This window comes from Gobius niger, assembly GCF_951799975.1.
Source record: "Gobius niger genome assembly, chromosome: 19".
NCBI lineage: Eukaryota > Metazoa > Chordata > Actinopteri > Gobiiformes > Gobiidae > Gobius > Gobius niger.
This window is the reverse complement of record NC_136870.1, coordinates 21055288-21077231: the sequence shown is the minus strand read 5'-3', so window position 1 is coordinate 21077231 and position 21944 is coordinate 21055288. Positions and strand designations below refer to the sequence as shown.

Here is a 21944-nt window from a genome sequence, read left to right as displayed (position 1 = left end):
AAACGGGACAAAAATGCTTCAAAAACCGCAGCGAGAACGCCACAAAAAAGTTATGATCACTTTTGTAAGTTACGCTGACTCTCCAGTCGAGAAGCTTTTAGATTTGGGTAAAGCCTAACTGGAGAAAGGATAAGAGGGGGTGCGCTGACAGGGCAAACACAACCATCTCACACGCTCATCATCACTGACCTGTTGCGTGGCGCCCGTCTTCCTGTTGGTGGCCGTGGTGGTGGTGATGTCGCTGATGGAGGGGGCGGAGTCGGAGCGGTTGCCCCCGGCGGCGGCGCTGGACTGGGGCGTCATGGAGGAGGACGGCATGTCGCCCACCAGCCGCGCGCTGCCCTCCACGCGGATGTGCGGGTGGCCCTCGGCCGCCATGTTGAGGATGCGCAGCCCGTTGTAGTACAGGCCCGAGAGCTGGCCTTGGAACATGGCCGACCCGCGCTCGGCCCCGCCCACGCGCACCGTCGTCTGGCTGTTGAAGATGGTCAGCTGACGACCTACGGGGAGTGGTGGTGTTCAGGGGGGGTGGGGGGTGGATCAATCAAACGCACCCAGGGGAGAGAGAGAGACATAGGGAGGGAGAGAATGGACAGACACGCAACAAAAGTACCAGCGGTCAAAACCAGGCTTACAACAAAGATTTCCTCTTTTTTTTTTCATTTTTTTTTTTCAATGAGTTACACAATTCACCACCCCCAAGCCATGGTGAAAGGATGGGACAGATTAAGCGTGGCAGAGCAAATCATAGGAGAAAGAGCGTGAGAGGAGAACAGACCGGAGATAGATAAGAAAATACATATAGCCGAGAGTGGAAACAACAACCAAAAAAATATATATATTAAAGAGGGAGAGATAAGACGTGTGAGGGAGAGGGGGGGATGAAGAAGCAGCAGATGAGAGAAAAGTCAGACGGAGCTGGTGGGGAAATCAAAATGGCCGACAGATGGTTGTTATGGAGCGGCACGACGTGTTTTAGAGACAGGCAGAGACAAAGAGAGAGAGATCTGAGTGGAACAGCCCTATGAAACATGCACAGGTTAAAAGCTCTGCTCACTGTTAAAGGGACTAGAGGCTAATTTAACGAGCTTACGTTTATGACTGAAACTTTTTGGCTGTTGTCGTCGTTACATTTTTGTTTAAATAATTCAACAAGAGAAAAAAAAGGTCTATTTCAAATTTACTTTGATTTACACAATATTTGACTGTTACTTTGACAATGTTTTAGTGAATGCTTTATTGTTTACAATTTGATGGTAAAAATTTATTATAAAGCATCTTTTATCCGTAATTCTATTTTTCTCATTTAATCACATTTATTTTCTCCATCGTCCCTTTAACCTGACATTACACACTAACATCACAGGCACTACAGTTTACACAGTATTGCACACTACAGCTGCCCATTTTAAATACTTAGTTATGATTTAGAACTTTTAGATAGTTAGTTGATGGTGCACAATATAATAATAAACTGCCTGCGTATCTTTTTTAAGCTGAAAGTTTTAAGGAATTTTAATCAGGGTTTTTACCTTTGTCGAGTAGCCAATCGTCAACTACTCGACCGAGCCGATAGGGGATTCGCTGTCTGGCGATGGCCAGGCGCTCGTTATCAATGTTGCCTTTAATTTAGAGATGAGAAGACAGTAGTAATTACATCCAAACGTTACAGGAGCTGGATACAAACACAACAGCAATGAAAAGAAAGTAATGGTCTGCTCGTTGTTCTGCCGAGGTTAAGTCCAGCGTCAGAGGCTGTGGATCTGTGTGAGCGGACTCTTACTCTCTGTTCATTGGGTTTGGTTTAAAGACATTTCAGGTTTAACATAAGAACATTCTGCACAGTCTGAGTTTAGAGCTACATACACACACACCTCACAACAACTAGCATTTAGCATTTTAGCTACGTGCTAACCCTCGCCATGTTATTACCTACTATTACCACTTTATGTAAAAACAAACAAATAGCCAACAAAAACATACATCTTTTTTACTCTCTTTTACTTATTTTGACTCTCTAGTTAAACATTTGACTCAAAGTAAGACATCTTTTTAAATTATTGTTTGACCAAATGCACCGACTATTATTATTGGCTTTTAAAACACAACCTGCTTGGCTATTTTCATCATTTACCTTTATCACTATTTAATTAACAGGCCTATCATGACATAACTGGCTAAAGTACATGTAACTATTAACTCTTAAACATTTTATGGTTTAAAAAGTCATTTTCATATAAGATCACACAGGTTTCATTTCCAACACAATAAACACAAAACAAAAGCTGCAATTTAAACTGCATTATTTAATTAAAAAGAACATTGATAGGGGACAATAATTGGGGAAGGGGTTGGTTTGAACTCAAAGTGTGTCGTGGCTGGAGTGTCAGTGGGCGGGGTATAATAGGGAGGGGTATGTGTGGGCGGGGCTCGGCGTACCTGAGGGGTAGCGCTCGATGACGGGCAGGTCGTCCAGCTGCAGGGTGGCGTTCCCTCCGCTGCGAGTGAAGCGCACGATGTGGTATTTCCCATCGTTCACAAACTTGGAGCTCTCCTCGATGTTGATGTCGTCGGTGCCAACGTTGAACACCACTCGGATGTTGCCCTTGTCCTGAAATAGACAGACGGTTAGGGAAATGACAGCAATGTGTTTTAGACTTTCTCCAATTAACAGGAACATAACTCATTTTTTTCAGCTTGAATAACAAGAGAAGGAAAATATCTAGCTAATAGTTGTGCTGCTTTGTAAAACATGCTCATAAACTCTCCCCTTGAAGATGTTTGAAATGAAATAAGAAAGTTAGAAAAGCAATTTGAAAATTAAACAGAACTTTTTTATCATTTGAAAACAAAACAAACAATTAACGACAGGTACAGCTCCTCTAATTAGACGGGAGAGTAATTGCAGGAAGAAGATTGGTGAGATACATGCAGTATATCAAATTTGTGGAGACGAGAATTGAACTCAAGACGCTGAAGAAGGTACAGAGCCCTGTGTGTGCACTAGAGTGCTGCAACACATCCGACGTCTGACGGGACCCGTCGGAACCCGACAGACTCGGTCGGACTCGGACAAATATTTAGAACTTATTTTCGGGCTCGGGTCGGACTCGGACACATCAGCACGATAATAAAAAATGAAAATAAAATGGGTCTGTTTCATTTCATGCATTGCAAGTGTTCATTTGTCAAAAAACTAAATAAATAAATAAATAGAAGATGCGGCATTTAAACCCGCTTATGCACTGCGCAGTGTGCACGCAGTAATGCTTTTAAGAAGTTGTGAACTGCTGTGACAACGAAACACGTGTAGTGACCGCACAGGTAAAACTGTTGCTCCGCGTGCGTGTGTGCGTGCAGCTGTGCGTGCTCCGCTCATCTGTGTTGACGTTCCGAATGCCTTTTGATGGATAAAATCTGACTTTTTCCACACAAACAATATCGTATCCTACTGTGTAGGCTTATGGAAATATTGTGATTTTAAATGTGTGGGGCTCGGTCTGACTCGGACACAAATATCTTAATGCCTGTCGAGCTCGGTTCGGATTTGATCACTGCTCTGTCGGACGAGGGCCGGACTCGGACAGAAAAAATCGGCCCGATCCGCACTCTAGTGTGCACTGTGAGGAAATGCCTTGACTAAAATCAGTCATTTTTAAACTGTTCCAAGTAATGATAATGATATAGGGCTGGGCGATATATCGATATTTAAGATATATCGATATACAGTATTTTAAAACGAGATATGGAATTGGATCGTGGCTGGTTCTTATTTATAGTTTTTAATGTGTTTTTATTTATATTTATTCTTTTAAACTGTTTTATTTATATTTATTGTTTTACACTCATATAGCGGTAGAGCTCATTTGTATTGTTTTGGTTTTATTGATTTTGTTGTTGCGTGTGCAGCACTTTGGAAACGTTTTGTTGTTTAAATGTGCTATATAAATAAAGTGGATTGGATTGGATCATATTGTATATATCGATATAGTTCAAATTTGCGCTGTAATACTTATTTTATAGGAGCTTTGTTATACAATGTTTATGTTTACATTTATAGTGAAGTCTAAGTTTATTCATTTCACAGCTCTCACTTTGTGAAAAAAACATCAGGAAATATATCGTATATCAATATTCAACCTAAATATATCGGAATATGACCATATCGCCCAGCCCTATAATGATAGTCGACTACATTTGAGGAAAGACGGCAAATTGCATTTGGGCAGAACACACAATATATACTGCATTCAATTATCTGAGGGAGAACTTAACTTAAAGACCCTAAACCTGATGATGGAACAGGGAGCACTAAGATTTTACATTTTTGTGATCCAAAATCATTCTTAGCATTATTTCTTTACAGAAGTAATGTGTCTAAAAACATTGACAACTTTTAGAGGGTTTAAACAAGTATTCCTGTCGGGTCACAGATAACACTCTGGATAGAAGTGTAATTTGCAGATTGTTACCAAATCATGGCGCAGGACATAAACTCATTACTGCACTTACTTCCACAGTATTGATGGAGGTATACACCATATTACATTAAAAATAGTGCAATGGGATTTTTCGCCTTCAGCTAAAACAGTCACATTGGAATAATGCAAATTCTCATTGCACTAACTCTGCTGCTGCCAGGAGCCTATTACTATCTATAACACTCACCCGCAGAGCTGTCTCAGCAATATTAAAATACACTGTCATCAACATGCAGAGAGACTGCTCCCTGCATTCGCTATAATGGTTTTTCATACAGTTTGTGGAAAAGACGAGTGGAGACCTGGCTATTTCTGGACCTGCAGTCGCTGTTCACTTGCTTTCCCCGTCAGTCTGGTCACGGGTTCAATCGTCACTTCGTCCTTTTGTGTTTAAAGTATCAATAGATAGGGAAGTAATGGCAAAAAATAAAAACAGGGTTGACAAGATTGCCTGGTGATGGACACATGTTGTTTCCTAGTACAAAGACCGGGGCCACTTTCTATAAATAGTAGAATTGTTCTACTTGGTCTTGAATTGTTTTAATTGATCCTGAATCCTGAAAAACTTGCTCATATTTCAGTTTACTCTTTAGTGTTGATACGTCTGGCTGTGTTTAAAATGTCCCGTGTTAAAGTCGCTCTTACTATCTGCAGCTGTAGGTAGTCTCCCAGCCCCGAGGCGCTGTCCACTCTGAGGAGGATGGCGTGCTTCTGTTGGGTGCTGAAGCCCAGGGCCAGCCGGTCTGCCCTGGTGCTCGGGCGCTCGTTCGGGGGCCAAGTGTAGATCACCACACCCCCGTCCCGACCGAAGATATAAGTGGTGCCGGCTAAGAACACAAATACAAGCATTTGAAGGTATTTGTTTTCATGGCTGGTTAATGTGTGAAACCTTTAAACGATCTCTAACCTGATATTTTTGGTTGACAACAAGTTGAAACTTTCAGTAGCGGAACAAACTCATTCCCAACAACACATTTCTAACTTCCCAATTCTTCACTTTTCGTTCACTTTTCAGGGTTCCAGTCACAGTAATGTTGACAAAAACAATTCTTTATCATAACATGCTTTATAATTAATGGACAGTCTTCTTTTCACAGACAACTGCATTTTAATATACAGTAGTTAATTTGTGTGTATCTACATTATATGTTATATATGTGTGTATATATGCATGTGTTTATGAATATATGTTGTGCTTATGTATGTATATTCATAATGTATACATGAACACAGAAATAAGTATACATATATAGATGCATGTGTGTATGAGTCTACTTTGTACATAGAGTGCCAACTTTCTTCGTTATATCTGTGATGTAGTGTTATACTAGAAAAGGTATTGTGTTGTATGCACTATGTTACACCAGTGGTTCTCAAACATCTCACACCAAGTACCTTTCAAAACACTTGATCCTTGAAGCACCTTCATGATGTGTTTAAAAATAAAAATAAAAATAATGTAAAATTAACCTAAAAATAGTTTAAAATGTGTCTAGTGGCATAAACTGGTGACTGGTTCATTACTATGGAGCGTTTTGGACCTAATGGGGGGTGGAAAGCGCTGTATAAGTTGTGTCCATTTACCATAAACACTACAGTTTGGAAAGCACTGTACTCCTTCGATGATAGGTGGGGAGGTGAAATATGAGAGCTAGTGTGTGTGTGTGTGTGTGTTAAGGTTTTGTTTACTATTATTATTTAGTTTTTTATTTTATTATTATTACTATTATCATTTGATTTGATTTGATTGCATCTACTCTGCTGTTTTCTGTTCTATTTTTCTTGGACATATCTTGAGGACCCCCCAAGAAAACGAGATGATTCATCTCTTGGGGCTGATCCTCCAATAAAATGTTCATAAATAAAAATAAATCCAAAAATAAATAAATAAGTCCAGGTTAGAAAGCCGCAGATCCAGTAGCGTTTGGCGATCATAGACCAGCGGAGAATTGACTTTTACTGCAGCAAATGTCGGGATTGCCACAAACAAAAACAGAGTGCAAAGTGACAGACGGCGAACCAAACACACTGGCGCCATCTTGCTGCTTCTACACGCCGTAGAATGGTACAGAAGAAAAAAACTACGGTGTTCTCGCTTCACAGCTAGAAGGTCCAGGGTTCGATTCCCACCTGGACGGGGCCTTTCTGTGTGGAGTTTGTATGTTCTCCCCGTGTCTGCGTAGGCTTCCTCCGGGTACTCCGGTTTCCCCTACCACTAAAAACATGTACAATAGGCCAGGATGAATGACGCGTGTATGGTGGTGGTCAGAGGGACCGTTGGCGCAGATGTGTGCAGTCGCGACAGCTCTTCTGTCAGTCTCCTCTAGGGGAAACTGAAGCTACAAACGTAGTTTACCACCACTGAGTATGGAGTGAATGTACAATTGTCTCATGTAAAGCGCTTTGTGACTATATGTCTGTGAAAGGCGCTATATAAATAAAGATCTTCTTCTTATTCTTCACAGCATTCTAAAGGCCTATACTATTATATAGAGGAAAAAATATTTTGTTTGGTCTTGTAGAGAGAGGTCATGGGCCCAGTGACTCATATTAATGATCATTTTTCTAACCGGGATGAAGTTAGACGCGACTAAGTTCTTCCACGGGCATGCACAAAGACCAAACAGGTATCAACTTGTCTAAGCTCAGGTAAAAACATATCTCAGTATGGAAAAACGGTGGCCTGTTCCTTTAACGCTCTAAAGCGTTTGCCTGAGAGCAGGGGCTCATACAGTGAGTGTCCGGGACGTGCCATGTCCCTGTAAATGTTTGTTCCCCGCCTGTTCATCTGTGTGGCAAATACAGAGCTCCAGTCCCACCGTGACCCTGTATGAGTGGTCAGTGTGGCACCTTTACTTTCCATCATGGTGGTCTCTACAACGCTCCAGGATCACTTGCTTTGTAGGTTTTCTGGTGAGAGGATCTGTCAGAAGTGAAAACCTTCCAAACAATTGATCCTGGAGCATCCTATAGACCACAGTGATGGAAAGTAAAGGCGCCATGCTGACCACTCATACAGCCGCTGGGACACTACAAGGTCAAATAGGCACAAACATCAACTTTTTTTCCATATAAAAAGTTGCATAATGCACCTTTTACTGCTAGTAAAAATGCTACTATTCTACTTCTAATTTCTTAGGTAAAAGTAGAAGTAAAATAGTAGTTGCTTATTTGAGTGATAAGTGATCATTTTTAATGATACCGGTACTTCATCAATACTTGGTTTTCGACACTGATGCCTGAATGATGCTTTTTTGATACCTATACAAAAAAAAATGTCATCTAGAACCAGATAACAAAAAAATATGTTCATTCATTCCGGAAAATAATCTTTCCTTTCAACCAAGTCATTTCATTTAATGGTGTCCCTGGAACCAACAAACATCAGCACTTATTATCTTTTCCTTTTTTCGATACCAGTAGTATCTAAACTTTTTTCACATATCACACTGGTTTCGTTTAACAGTACCCATCTCTATATTTGAGTTAGCATAAGCATTGCATAATAATTCTCATGCTCATGTCACTACAACTACTACCACTACTACTAGACAGGAAAAAATTCGAAGATCCATGTCACATTTTACTGTTACTTCTAATACCTCTACTATACTGTCATTACCACTAGTACCTCTACTACAGCAGCTATAGCTTTAGCTTTAAGTCTTGTCTGCCAACCTTCCTACATAAACAAGCCCTAAACCTGTCTAAATTGTATTCCTTCCGTCGGCTTATTCAACACGTCAGAATCGACAGATGCCAGTGCCCTCCCGTGGCAGCTCTGACAAAATACACTGACTTTGAGTGACGGGCTCTACAGTCTGTTACCTAGACACCTTCAACGCACACTGTTCTGGATTTTGCCTTGAGACTTACAATTTCTAAAGCTGTGCTGCGCCGCATTGTTGTCCAAATCTTAAGGTAATCACAAAAGCAAATCCACCTCCAACCAATTTGTGGCGCGGAATTGCAAATGTCTTCCTCTTGTCCTTTCGATTTTCTCTTTTTATTCAAATATTCCACGCTGATTTATGCATAAGTACAACTGAAGAACAACTCATCTTTTATTTTCATTATTCAAGAGATAAAGAGTGAAGTAAGTGTGAAAATCGTGCTTTTACACCAGTGTATGATTCACACGTGATTCACAAGCTTAGAAATATTATTAAAAAGCCATTAAAAAATAATGAAACGAAATGTATCATTTGTAAGTTTCTGTGATTGAGTGATTAAAGCCTATAGGAACAATATCTATATCATGTACTACTATTTAAAGCCATACTGCGGAACATTTCACCCAATAAATGGAATAAAATAAGAGCATGTACATAAAAAAACCCTGCATCTTTACTTTGAGTCGACTCCTCTCCTCAGAACTGACTAGGACATCACCAGCTTGTCCCCATGGAAACGTTGCTTTGACTAGACACATTAAACATTTAATATGCCTTGATATGCTTTACTTTGGTCACCCGCTGAATTTGTTTCATGTTTTGGGTCTCTGAGCATTGCAACGTATGACTGCAAATGTTCCAAAGTGTGGCTTTAACTTCTGCACCCCCATTTTCTCCAGTCCAGCTTTACCCAAATCTAAAAGCCTCTCCACTGGAGCATCAGGCCAGTGTAACGCTTCATTTGAAAACTAAGACCTCCAAAACTGATCTCATGTTTGTCGTGTTCTTGTCTTTAACTTGTCTGTTTTTTGTATTGTCAATTTTTGTGTTGTAGTTTCATCATGTTTTTATCATTTTTTAGTCACGTTTTTGTCTCTTTTTATTGCGTTATTGTTGCTTTACTGACATGTTTCTGTTGCATTTTTGTGGCTCTTTTTCATCACTTTTTTATTGTGTTTTTGTCACTCTTTTGTTGCTTTTTCCCACCTTTTTTCATCCTCTTTTTTCTCACTATTTTGTCTTTTTCCGAGAAGCTTAAAGAGACTAGATGCAAGTTGATTATGTTATGCTCACTACTGCCACCTCAGGTCATATGTGTAACTGCAGTCTCTATATTAAGACCCGAAGTAACACCTTTTTGGAGTGACAGTGCAGGATTTTAGAGGCAGTTGTGGTGAACAGGTCTGGGCTCATTCTAGGGGATGAAAATACTTAGTTTTAACATTTTTAAACTCTGTATAGGCCCTTTAAAGAAGCAAACCCTTATATACTGTACATCCTGAAACACTTGGCACTCACCATCGTTGCAGAGCGGCCCGGCGTATGAGGTCATGCTACAGTCACATGTGAATCCCTCCCACTGCTGCAAACACACGCCCTGGTTGGAGCAGGAGTCCTCTTGGCATGTGGTACTGGGACCTGGGGCGGGGAGAAGAGGAGGTGACAGACAGACATGTTTAGACTACATAAAGTAAGATATTTCCAATTTGTTCAGAGGCAAGAAAGTCAAGATGAGAGAAAGTCAAGTTAAGTCACGTCTTCGAGTGAACTCCATGGGAGCCTGCACAACACGACAGGTGAGGAATCTGGGCAAATACAGTAAATGTAAGAAATAATCTACTTTTGAATTTGGCCACAGAGGCAGACATGTGAGCTGTAGCAGTTTATGCACACGTAGAGAAAGGTGGTTTTGCTAAACTGGCTGTTGCAGGGCAGAGATAGATGTATTCTTCTTAAAAGCAGACACTTGGACGTCCAAATCCTGCTGTCGCATTGACTGTGTCAGTGGTTCTCAAACTTTTCACACCAAGTACTGTCACATAAAATATAAAACCTGCTGAATGCCTCCAGGCTTAGATTGAGCTCACATCAAGTCTCAAAACCAAACTAAGATGCATTACTGAATATCTCTAATGAATAATGACTACTGTGGATCTGTTTGAGAAGTTTGGAGAGTGCAGTGCAAGTGTAAGCCATAATTATTGTTATTACAGCAAAGCAATATGCTCTAACTTCATGTCCTGCTTCCCTTTACCCCTACATATTCTTTTTGGTTTTCCTCAAGGCCTTTTGTTCCCTGGCAGCTGTAAACTCGGCACAGTTTTTCCCATTACTAAGAGAGAAAACGGTGTCCCCATTGTCTAATTTCCCCTCTCATGGTCTAACAATAAAATGCACAATAACTCAGCATGATGAATGATACCTTGTGCTTCGTAAATGATTGTAAATATATACAATTATACAACACTAATAGAAAAGAGGTGTTTAAAGATTAAATGGAGGAAAGAAGATAATAACATTTTTACTCCCTCCATGGCTTGGCCCAACGCCCTTTGGAGGAATTCATTAAAAGAAAAGACAGGAAGCTTAGAACCAGATCAGTCACCAGAGGTGACTGTGAGGTTCCATTCAGACGAACCTCCACTGGACAAGACATCTGTCCTGGAATAGTCTTCCAATTACTATTGGAGAATCCTCCACCTTTACAGTGTTTAAAAAAGAGCTTAAACTGTGGTTAAAAGCTAATCAATTTTGTGATCACTTGTAAGATTTACTGTTATAGATTGGGAAACTGATTAACTAATGTGTTGTAAATAGTGTAAATACTGTATGTCCATGTTTGTTTGGACTTTGGATTGGATGGAAAGCAGCCCATGGCTAAATCTGGCACATTTACACAAAGTAACTGTACTGAGTGTTCATTAATGTGGACTCTCCTATCCAAATGAACAAATAAAATATCTATATAAGTTCTCTATGCATGTCCAAGCCATGTTAATCTGGTTTCTCAGGGTGGATCTTCACAATATCTTCACAACTGGAGATGTCCCTCTCATGGAATAATTCCTAAGCTATTCATCTCTGTCCCACAGAGTCCACTCGAAAATACCTGCCATTGTCACATCCCACAAGTTTAAGTAAGTTTGTCGTTTTATGTCACCACACAGTTGCAATAGCGGGACATTAGACGTCCCTCAACAAGAGTTGAAAGGGTTTTCACTGCAAAAGAATAGCCACAAGTTAAAATAAGAATCATGCAGGTGAAGCTTAATGAATGGGTTAAGGACAAGAGAAGAAATTAAAAAATAAGGTTGTGTTTAAAATTTTTGTCATTTCAAAAATTTTCTCTCAATACTCTACCTACTGCCAAATCTTGTGTGAGAAGTGCACAAGGCCTTGGCAAAAATGTATTGAGCATTTCAGTAAAGAGGGTAACACGACATGCTGCAACTAAAGCCAGGTCTATGCTAATGTCACTACGGTGGCTGGGAGAGGACATTTCACCTCAGATGTTTAGGTTTCGGACCACTTAAAGAAACAAAATTGGGGGAGTCTTAAGAACAGATAGCCTTTCTTTTGAATATCTCTCATGCAAAGATATACCTTGCAAGTCAGCTTTCATCAATGAAACTTTTGTCAGCCAAACGAAAAAAGCAAACAAGCGAGTTAGATGGTTAGTCGACGCACACAGACGCTGTCGAGAAGATGGGACACACAGAGCGACACAGAAAGACGTGTATGAAGCGAAAACCTCCAAAAATAAAAGACCAGTGGCAGTGTTAGTGAGTTAATATCAAAGTAAAAGCATGGACTGGACGGGCAACACTTTATAACAACCACACACGTATGAAGCAGGAAGAAAAAGAGTGTGTTGATCAAAATCGCAGAGGCCAGAAACACCTCCGCCAAGGCACGGGTCCGGTCTTGCAATGGTAAGAAATATATTGCTCAGACTTTAAGTTTCAGTTAAAAGTCCAATGTAGCGAGCCTGAATAGATACAGACGCCAATAAGTCATAAGAAGGGGCATATAAGCATATTTTGCACACACACAAATAAAGCAAAGTCAAATTCGGATCATGGATGTTTTGTTCACTAGAAGCTGTTGCAGCAAGGAGGCTAACGTTAGCATTATGGTTAGCATTCTCCGTTATTTATGTAATTATGGGCTGTTGAACAACTTTGCTACTCTCCATGGCTCTGTATCTTTATTTAAGAAAATACATCCATAATTCAGCATTTGTTAAAGTGATGGTGGAGAAATAAGTGAAAGATTTGTTCTTTTTCCTCTTAGTTTCCCCCCCACGACGGCCATTTGAAGGCGTTCCCTATGATGGCGTCTGTATCTAGACGCTTGTTAAGCGTGACGTCACGACTTCCGCTTCCGGGTACTAGCAGACCGGCAAATATGCGAGAAAGAAACATAAAAAACTACATAGATACAGACGGCATCTCTGGAAAACAGCTAAGGGGGAAAACAATTTGGAGAAAAATCGAAAACGTTCTTTAATTATTCAAAAACTACTTTAACAAAGGCTGAATTATAAATATAGTTTTCTACTAAATAAAGATACAAAGACATGGGGAGGAGCAAAGTGGTTCAACAGCCCATAAAAACATAAATAACAGAGAATGTAAACTTGATGCTTTATGTTAGCATCGGGCTAATGCTAACGGTTAGCTAGCACTAGCTACAACTGCCGTTTTTTCCACATCTACTGAACAATCTGCTGTGAATAAATATCCACATGGACCTGATTTAGACTTGACTTTATTTATGTGTGGTAAAAAAGGAAATGTCTAAAAAGAAAGAAGTTTCTCTAAAGATTCTATTTCCCCCCTTGGCGAAGCCACGCCCCCCTTCTATGACGAGATGCCGTCTGTATCTAGCGCTTCGTAAAAAACATTTGAGCAATACTTGGTTGTGTGTAGATCTTATGAAATGTTTCTGTTCAATGACAAAACAAAGAATAAAGCATAGTATGGTGCTCGGTAGCAGTCTTTATTAAAGCGTGTGTCCTTCACCTTCACAGCCCCTCTCCACTTGTCCCACAGTGGCCAAGGCATCAGCTAAAAGGTCCGGGAGTCGTCCGTTGAGATCGACGGTTGCGAGGCAGCCCTGGAAGCCCTCCCGAGAGTGAACCAGTTTAGGCAGGTCCCGGTACATCTCTTTGGACACTCCCCCAATGTACAAGTCACCTGTGGGTAAAGAAGATCCATTGACATTATTAAATACTTGCCTACAGCTAGTGTGAACCCTCAGTTAGGCGAACAATTACCTTCACCAGACAATAGCCTTGTTGCACATCTTACTGCAATGAACCAATGCACGAAATGGAGAGCAGAAAACATAGCCGGACGAGAAAAGGAAACTTTTCAGCATGTTAAATCCAAAAATCATTATTCCTGTCGGCTAAATGGTCTAACTGCTAAAAAAAAAAAAAGGCAGTAAGAAGCTTTCTAATTCGGCTTTAAAGCATTGTTCTCTTTTCGATTCAATAGATTTGAGCCTCTCGGCCATTTTCTTACCGAACGACTTAAAGATTTACTTCCTGCTCTTGATCAAAGATGCTGCGAAGCGTAGAGGCCATTTTGTCAGCCCCTAATGGCTATTGTCTCTATTGATTAGTCTGATGATTAGCCTCGCAATTAATCAATTAGTCATTTCACTGGATTGTCAGAGGAGTTCATGTGAGAAATAGCTCGGCAAACGCAGGGCATGGCGACTTTTCCAGTCACCAGTTACCGCAGGATAATATGTGCATACATTAGCAGCAGATTACAAGGAGACACTGTACGTTTTTCCTGTACGGTCAATTAGAAATCCTAACTAAAATGATCATGCAGTAGTTATTATTGCCCTAGATTCACAAGAAATTATCTAAGTGTTGGATACATAAATCCTATAGCTTCTTCCTTTTCTTATGATGTGTTCTGCTCACAATCTACTCAACTGGGTATAAAAATCTACACTTCTTTTCCAGTAAATAAGATTAAACTTCCTGTACAATGGTCTATCACTGTAAAGACTGTGTTTATGGAGGCTCTCAGGCAATGTAAATCCTTTCATACTAAATTGGTATATAATCACCCAGGTGCCTCTTGAGGTGGCAAAATGTCTTTGACACTAAAAACTTTAAAAATATCTTACACAAGTGATCTCGACTCCACTGCAGCTGGTACGTGACGAGGCATAATCAAGGGTCAAGTCCTTCTGACAAAGCTCGGATACATTTCCAACATTAACAACATGAATCATTTATATCAAAACCATTGCTGTGGCAGTGTGATGTGTCGTTGTATGCACAGGAGCACTTGCCCTCCCACACTCCACTGTACTTACCCATGACCTACTTAAATAATGACCCACTCAGGGCTTGTTAATGCACAGAGTACGCGCTGCTGCCAAAGTGTAATCACGGCTGGTACGCGGGCAGACCCTTGAGGATGAGATTTGTAGCGTCTACGGTAGTCGGGAGCGTCAAAGTTAACCAATTGAATTTGATTTATAGTGCCGAGTTCCCTGCTTTTCAAGTCTCCCTCAATTCAGAGGCAGCTGTAAATGGCTTTGCCCTACTTTGGGATCGGGCCTGTTAGAGTGACTTAAATCCTAGTTTAGTTCAACTTTTGATCTGGTTTAGTACTTTCATAGACCTGGAGGAGATCTACCTGTGCTAGGAAAAGTCTTCTTAGGTGGTGTTTAGTGCCAAAGAATAAAGAACCACTGCCTAAGGAGACCACACAGACCAAACATAGCATACCTACTGGACTCAAACTCGGAATTTTATATTTCTATTGGCCAATTCTGCCCGGTTTTGGTCGAAATTTAGTCATGGTTTAGTTCTAGTCCTGCTTTTGTCCCAGTCTGGATCTGGTTTGGTGCTACACCAGACCCCTCAAGACATGGTTAAAGGGGCTAGATGCTAGATTGCCATTTTATACTCACTACTGCCACCTCAGGTCATGCCTATAACTGCACCGTCTATATTAAGCTTGTGCATGGCGGCAATTCGGACCTGAAGTAACAACTTTTTGAGTGACAGTGCGGGATTTTAGAGGCAGTTGTGGTGAATAGGTCTGAGCTCATCACATCAGGACATTGCTAGAATATGTAGGGGGAGGAAAATACATAATTTTAACATTTCTAAACTCCGTATAGTCCCTTTAAGTTCATACACTCACATAACACCTCCCAATTGTATAAAATTGGCTAAGAATAAAGTAAGTTGTGGTTTGTGAGTATAATACAGTGCAATCCCTTTCCCCCGTTACCTTTGAGGTCGAGGTTCTTAGCGCCCATGGTGGTCTGCGTGGTGACTTTGGTGTCGATCTTCACCACGTGCAGGTTGTTTGTGTCTCTGGAGATGTGGACGTTGTGCCAGTGGTTGTCGTTCAGGGGAGAGTTGGAGTTTCCTTTGATCAAGTGAGCGCCATTTCCCAGGTCTGAGATGTAGTGGAGGTAACTGGAGGGAGGAGAGGGGGGGGGGAGGGGGAGATATTACCGTGGTGCTTTGAAAAGGTGAAAATGCTTCATCTTCTTGGTGGATAAACTCTGTGTATAGTGCTTTTCGTACATCTTACTTCGTTCTGTAATCCGGCTTCTTGTTTTGCATATTCTAGTCTCAATTCTTATGGCCACTTTTGGAATTATACATTTGTTACATGCCTGCACACTGCAGGCATGTAACAAATGCGTAACTTTTGGAATATACTTTTCCCTGAATATACTGTTAGACACAGAAAATGATATTTTTGCAATGGATAATAATAAAAAGAATGGATTTGGATGAGGACCTAGCTTCTCATTTGGCTGCCTTTAGTTAAAATCTGACACTGACAAAGGGTAAAAAGCGCACAATTGAGTGGATATTAATAACTATTTTTATAGGAGTCATTCAGAAGTTTCTGTTGTAGTAGAGATATAGAGCGGATGTCCTCACCAGAATTTAAATACTGGTGACCAAGTCTTGCACCGGAAAAAGTATCATCTTGAATGAAATGAATGACTTAAAATCTCTTGCATTACAGTACTTTATGTTTAAAGCAGTACAATGTCACTTGTTTACCTTAATAAATCCTTTCCATAGTCCCTCTGGTGGTAATACAAGTGTTAATGGGATGACTGGGGGGTCTTTCGTCTCCCCCTGGTGTCTCTGGCCAGAAAACCACAATTGCAGCCTTCCTGCACCGGGTCGGAGGCCCCAATACACACTAATGGAATGATGAAGAAGAAGCTAACAGGCTAACGGGCAAAGCTAACTGCAAGCTAGCGCCACTTAAACAGTATTTACAGCCAAGTTTGAGTGAAAAAAGATATCTCCATTGAGTAAATGGATGTACAATATCCCTCTCTCCCTTTGTGTTTTCTGTCAGCGTAGTATTTACTCTCACGGACAATTACGGAGTAAAAAAACGTAACATGCTACAACACTTGCAGTGGCGCTTATGGCCTCTAGGGGCATGAGTTACTTAGTACTGCTTTAATTTGTATCTGTTTGAACTAATCTAAAAAAAAGGCCAATGAAACAAGCATAAATCCCACTTGGAATCAGACAAATATTTATCTTTCACTTGAAATGATGCAAAACAATATGAATTCAGGAAACATTTGCTTGTTTCGTTGGCAATAAGAGGTTGTTATCTTATCTATGGCCAGACCAAACTTACATAAACTTTAGATTTAAACTCTTAATTCAAGCAATTTTATGTCATCTCTTCTTAAGTTGATCATTCTTTCTCCAGTGAATCAGAAGAGCGAGATAAAGCCTCTCAGTAAGAAAAAACTCTTCTACAGTGCTAGTATTACAAGAAAAGCAATTACAGAGAAGTCTTGAATCGAGAATTGAAGAATGTGAGACAGAGGCGAAACTCACCCTTTGACCAGCTCGACCACGATGAAGTCATTCCCGTCCCCTCGGTTGTAGAGAATGAGCCCGTCCGGCGAGGTGGTTTTGAACTGCATGAAGAGGTGCATGGAGTAATAGGCCTGCAGCGTGGGCAGCGTCACGAAACTCGACCGCGACCTGAACGTCACCGGGTCCGCCACGATGCTCTTGTAGCCGATCACCGCGTTGAGCTCGCAGTAGTCGATGTCTCCGTTCTTGCACAGGTCGATGTAGGGCATGCCGTTCAGCGTGAGGCCCTGGAGGTGCCCGATGAAGTTGGAGGGCACCGCGGGCATGAAGCGCTTCTCCGTCACGATGCCGGTCTCGACGTTGTGGAACTCCAGCTGAGTGTGGTCGCCCGCCATTTGACCTGGGTAAACTCAACACGTGAGCGCTGGGCGAAACTTAAAAGCACTGAAAATGTCAGAGTAATGCACAAAATGTCTATGATTCAAAAGCAAAAGACAGGAAGCAAAGAACAAAAACAATACACTATCTAAGTGCACATTGTTTTTTCAAAGTTGCCTCATTCCTTATTGTGAGAAAGTGATCAAAATGTGAGGCAGTATATATACATTTCCCAACATGTACTCAAAGGTCGAATCCATGGCAACACAATAGCCACATAACTGCTAGCATGTACGGGCAGGGAACATATACATTTTTTCTTTCAGTCCTTCAAAATGCTTGGTTTAAGATACCGGTACCTAAAAAATACTTTTGTCCCAACTTGCACTACATTATTTGTTATCTAGCACCAGAAAACAGAACAATCATGGTAAAGTATTCCATAATATATATATATATATTTTATTTTTCACCATTTACTTAAGCTGGAACAGCCATGTTACTTTCTTTAGTGCTGTGTCACAAATCACTGGTCATCCTTACTTAGTATAATGAGAATAATATATCAAGACTGGTATTGTTTAAAGTGCATGTGCTTTTGAAAATATGACTTATTTAGAAGGATTACATTAGTTGCAAGTTCATCAGTTGCCTAATTGACTCTGTGAATTACTTCAAACCATAACAACTGACTTCCTGTTTTGATCCAACACACCAAAATAAAAGCACCATCTTATTCATTAGTTCAACTTTCTTTCTGCCTAACTATTAACAGATAAAACACTTAAAATGTGTGTATTTAATTATATTCTTGCAATGGTGCAAGTACCTGTTGAACTAATCAATGAGACGAGCTCTGTGCTTTTATTTTGGAGTGCTGGATCGAAACAGGAAGTCACTTCTTGGGCGGCGTTGTTTTGATTTGAAGTTATGCGCAGAGTCAATTATCATTTTATGTCAATGAAGCAGCAATCTTAATGAAGAAATATTGGGCAGAAAGTTATTTTTATTTTAATTTTTTAGATGATGACAGGAAGTGACATAGATATAGGTAAAGTTTGACTCACTAATTTCACATTGACATAACATGGTTGGCACGGCAATGGTTTAAAATTGTTTGCCTTCATCTATGTCACTTCCTGTCGGTGTCCAATGAGGAAGTGAAACTATAAAGATCACAAAAATGGCCAAAGTAAAGAAAGCTGGGCACAATCTTTAGCAAAATCTTAAATATAATTGTGTTAACTATGTTTTAGCAAAAATTGTGTCTAATATGTCTTATATGCACTTTAAGGATACCCAGCCCAGTCTGTCCCTTTGTTTTGTGTTGTTCTGTTTCAACATAAATCATAAGCGAGTCTACATGACAAGCACTCACTACAGATGGTTGAAGAAAGCCTAAACATGAATCTTTCATTATTTCAGTGAGGCTAATACAAATCAGCAGCCTCTTGTCATAATATATGTACAAACAAAGCCAGACTTTTGCTTAACTTGATGAAACAGAACTTCACGTTGGCTCTTGGGTTTTGATCTCCAAGAATATCACTTGAAAACTATAGTGTGCAGCTGTATACTTGTTGTTGTCTTGTAGTTAGTTGTAGTTTATAGTCACAACAAAAAGCTATTAGCATACACTATAATGACATGTTTGATTACCTTCTACAGGCTGCAGGTCGTCCACCATGAGTTTAAGGCCCTTTCCTCGCCGCACCACTCTGACCGTGTGCCATTCGTTATCATTGAGGGCGGAACCGGCAAAGATTGTCTCTGGACCTTTACCTACACATATAGTCCAGATCACCATTAACAAGAGCACAACACAATGCCGGGACATAGACAGAAAGTAGAGCTTGTGCAGAGAGAGAGAGCGAGAGAGAGAGAGAGAGAGAGAGAGAGAGAGAAAGGGCGAAGGGACAGGGTTCAGAATGAGCAGAAGAAGAAGAAGAAGAAGAAGAAGAAGCCAGGAAGTTGAAATTCAAGGACAAAAATTGGGGAGAAGTGGCAGGGGACGGTGAATAGAAGGGAGGACAAGCACTCACTCAGATAGACAGACATGGCTATTTGGAGATAAGACACATGAAAAGACATAGACGGACAGCTAGACTGACATAAATGGATGATGTCGTGGGGCTGAGATGGAGTCTGAGTCACAAAGAGCCCACGTCGGGGCGACCCATCAGCGAATCCGAATGAGTTTTGCACAAAAATGACGAGCTATCTCTGCCCACACAACAGAATAGATTGATAAAAAAAAAAAAAAAAAGAAGTATTAGCATATGACATGTGCTTGCGTTTAAATTTTGCTTCGTAAAATGACTGCCACTTGGAATAATTCAAAAGCGGCAGACCTTTTCAAATCCTGTCCTCTTTCACTACATCCTCAATGTCCACTTGGGTCCACTTTCCAGGCTTCCAGTTCTAACCTTAGCTTCTTTCCACACATATTTCGCTATCCCCCTCCGGACATTCACAAATAACACGAACTGTCCCTTTGGCGCACTCACTCATAATCCTATCCATTCCAAAAGACAACCTCAACATCCTCTTTTAAGCCATTAATTTCCCCCCCACTATTTGATAATGTCCATTTGAACCCTAATAGGATCAGCGCAGGGTGTAAGGCTTGTTAAAATTGCTTCCTAATGTATATTTCATGGCTGGTGTGTTCATACATGTTGATAATTTGTAAGGAGGAAGCCGAAAAGCGATTAAGCCTCCCCACAGAACTCGCCCACACATATTTACATAAATCATCGGGCATCCCACTGGAGCGCAATACCTCCCAGAGCCTCTTGGTGGCAGTGTTGATACAGGATACATAGACGGAGCTGTCCAAGGTGCTGACACGCTAGGAAAAAGAGAGGGAAGAAAAAAAAAAAAAAAGCCTACAAGCTAGCTGTCCTTTTTTGTGATGTCTCTCTTCCCTGGGCTCGCCTAACCTCTTCCTATCTGCTTATAGTCGACTGCACATATTTGACAGACCGGCAGCTTCTTAAAACCTCCCTGTTCCCTTCGTGGTGGCTAAACCGAGGCATCCTAACCAGCCCGTGTTCCGCGAGCGTTGCTGTGCATGGGATGGCGACAATAATGGGGTCCGAAAAACATCTGAATCCGCAATGATATTACGGAGATGGCCAATTTTAAACGAGCCGCTGTCTCAAAATCGTGCTGTGTCCTTCCTGCTGGTACCACAAGGTTTGTTTTTACGTGGGATTGAGACAGTACGGAGGTCCAAAAAACTGTCTAAACTTGAATGCTTTTGCAAAAAAAAAAAAGAGATTTAAAGGGGAAGGCAGCATCCTGAAAACACGCTGTCAGTCCTGCAAGTTTTATAGGACATAGCAATCTTTGACCAACAGGGTTTGGGCATTGCTTTACATAAGGTTTCACATTTTGACAGATTTTTGACCCTAAAAAAAAGGGACTTTCACAAACTATGTCATCAAATCGTCATCACACAGCATTGCTACAGGCATTATCGGAAAGCCAAATGATTTAATTTAAAAATTGCTCCATCTGCTTCAGGTTAATTACATGAAAACTGAAGTAATGTACCTCCAATACTCAATATCAATACAATCAGGTTTTCTAGGGGGCCATACGCTGATTGCAATTAGATAGAAGAGATGGATGATCGACTTATTATGAAGCAACTGTGCTATTCAATAGCTATAGTCTAACTCCAGAGAAATGTGTAGGGGTTGCCGCGTTTAACTTTACGGGCCCCGATGGCGGGACACATTTGAGGAGACATTTTAGAGCCACTTCATTTTAAATTACATTGGTCGTACCAGCTAAAATATACGAACCGCCATCTTTACAGTCCTCTAAGCTCTATTGGTTTTGGGAGAAAGAGAGAGCGGCCGGTGACCTATAAGGAGGTAATGGCGTCGAGGGGGAGGTGAGAAGTAAACTGACCCGAACGAATTCCGCTGTAGAAAATGTCAAGGCTGGCTCCATCAGTCAGCGAGGCACGCAAGCACGAAATCAGAGCCAGAAATACGGAGGAGGGGGGGGGGAAAGCGCTGCAAATCTACTTAAACTAACAGGGATTGCAGAACTAGAGAGCACCGTGCGGGTATTGGGTATGGTAAGTGGAGAAAGTAGCGGGAAAAGTCCTAAATAGGGCAAAATCGAAATACACTTTGTCTCGACATACTGCATTTGCGTAGGCTGTAGATATCTGCGGAGCCATAGGGCTGCAACTACTGGTAAAAGTACTACTACTACAACTGCTACAGGGTTTACACTGGTAGCAGCAAGTCAAATGTAATGTCATTTCAATACTATACTTAGTGCCACAAATGCAAAAAAACTGAGAAATGAGAGGCAATTTTGACATTCAAAAGCAAATTGGACCATGTTTTGACTCTGCTTTCTTATGCTTTTGCCAAAAAGGGTCGAGCAATGTCATTATATTCCAAGAGACTTAGATTTAACGGCACTTTGAATCCCATTCGATGCTTTTTAGTGTCATCTAAGCCAGGCCTTGTTTTTGGCACAATCGATTAAATGACTCTTAATGCCCCGAAGAATTACGCAAATGCTTCTAAA

General features: G+C 40.8%; 1 protein-coding gene across 9 annotated transcripts in view; it reads right to left on the bottom strand.

Annotated features, from left to right (window-relative positions):
- The window catches only part of nrxn1a (neurexin 1a), a 159952-nt gene that overhangs the window by 29520 nt on the left and 108488 nt on the right, over positions 1-21944 (bottom strand). For 8 of the 9 annotated variants that reach the window (XM_079577095.1, XM_079577097.1, XM_079577100.1 and 5 more), the window contains 9 exons: positions 19047-19169; positions 17028-17409; positions 15427-15617; positions 13180-13353; positions 9674-9793; positions 5127-5308; positions 2440-2611; positions 1533-1622; positions 190-500 (listed from right to left, as the gene is read on the bottom strand). In XM_079577095.1, coding sequence (XP_079433221.1) covers positions 190-500; positions 1533-1622; positions 2440-2611; positions 5127-5308; positions 9674-9793; positions 13180-13353; positions 15427-15617; positions 17028-17409; positions 19047-19169 — 1745 coding nt within the window. The remainder of the gene's footprint in view (positions 1-189; positions 501-1532; positions 1623-2439; positions 2612-5126; positions 5309-9673; positions 9794-13179; positions 13354-15426; positions 15618-17027; positions 17410-19046; positions 19170-21944) is intronic. The other variant, XM_079577098.1, reaches the window with a different exon arrangement.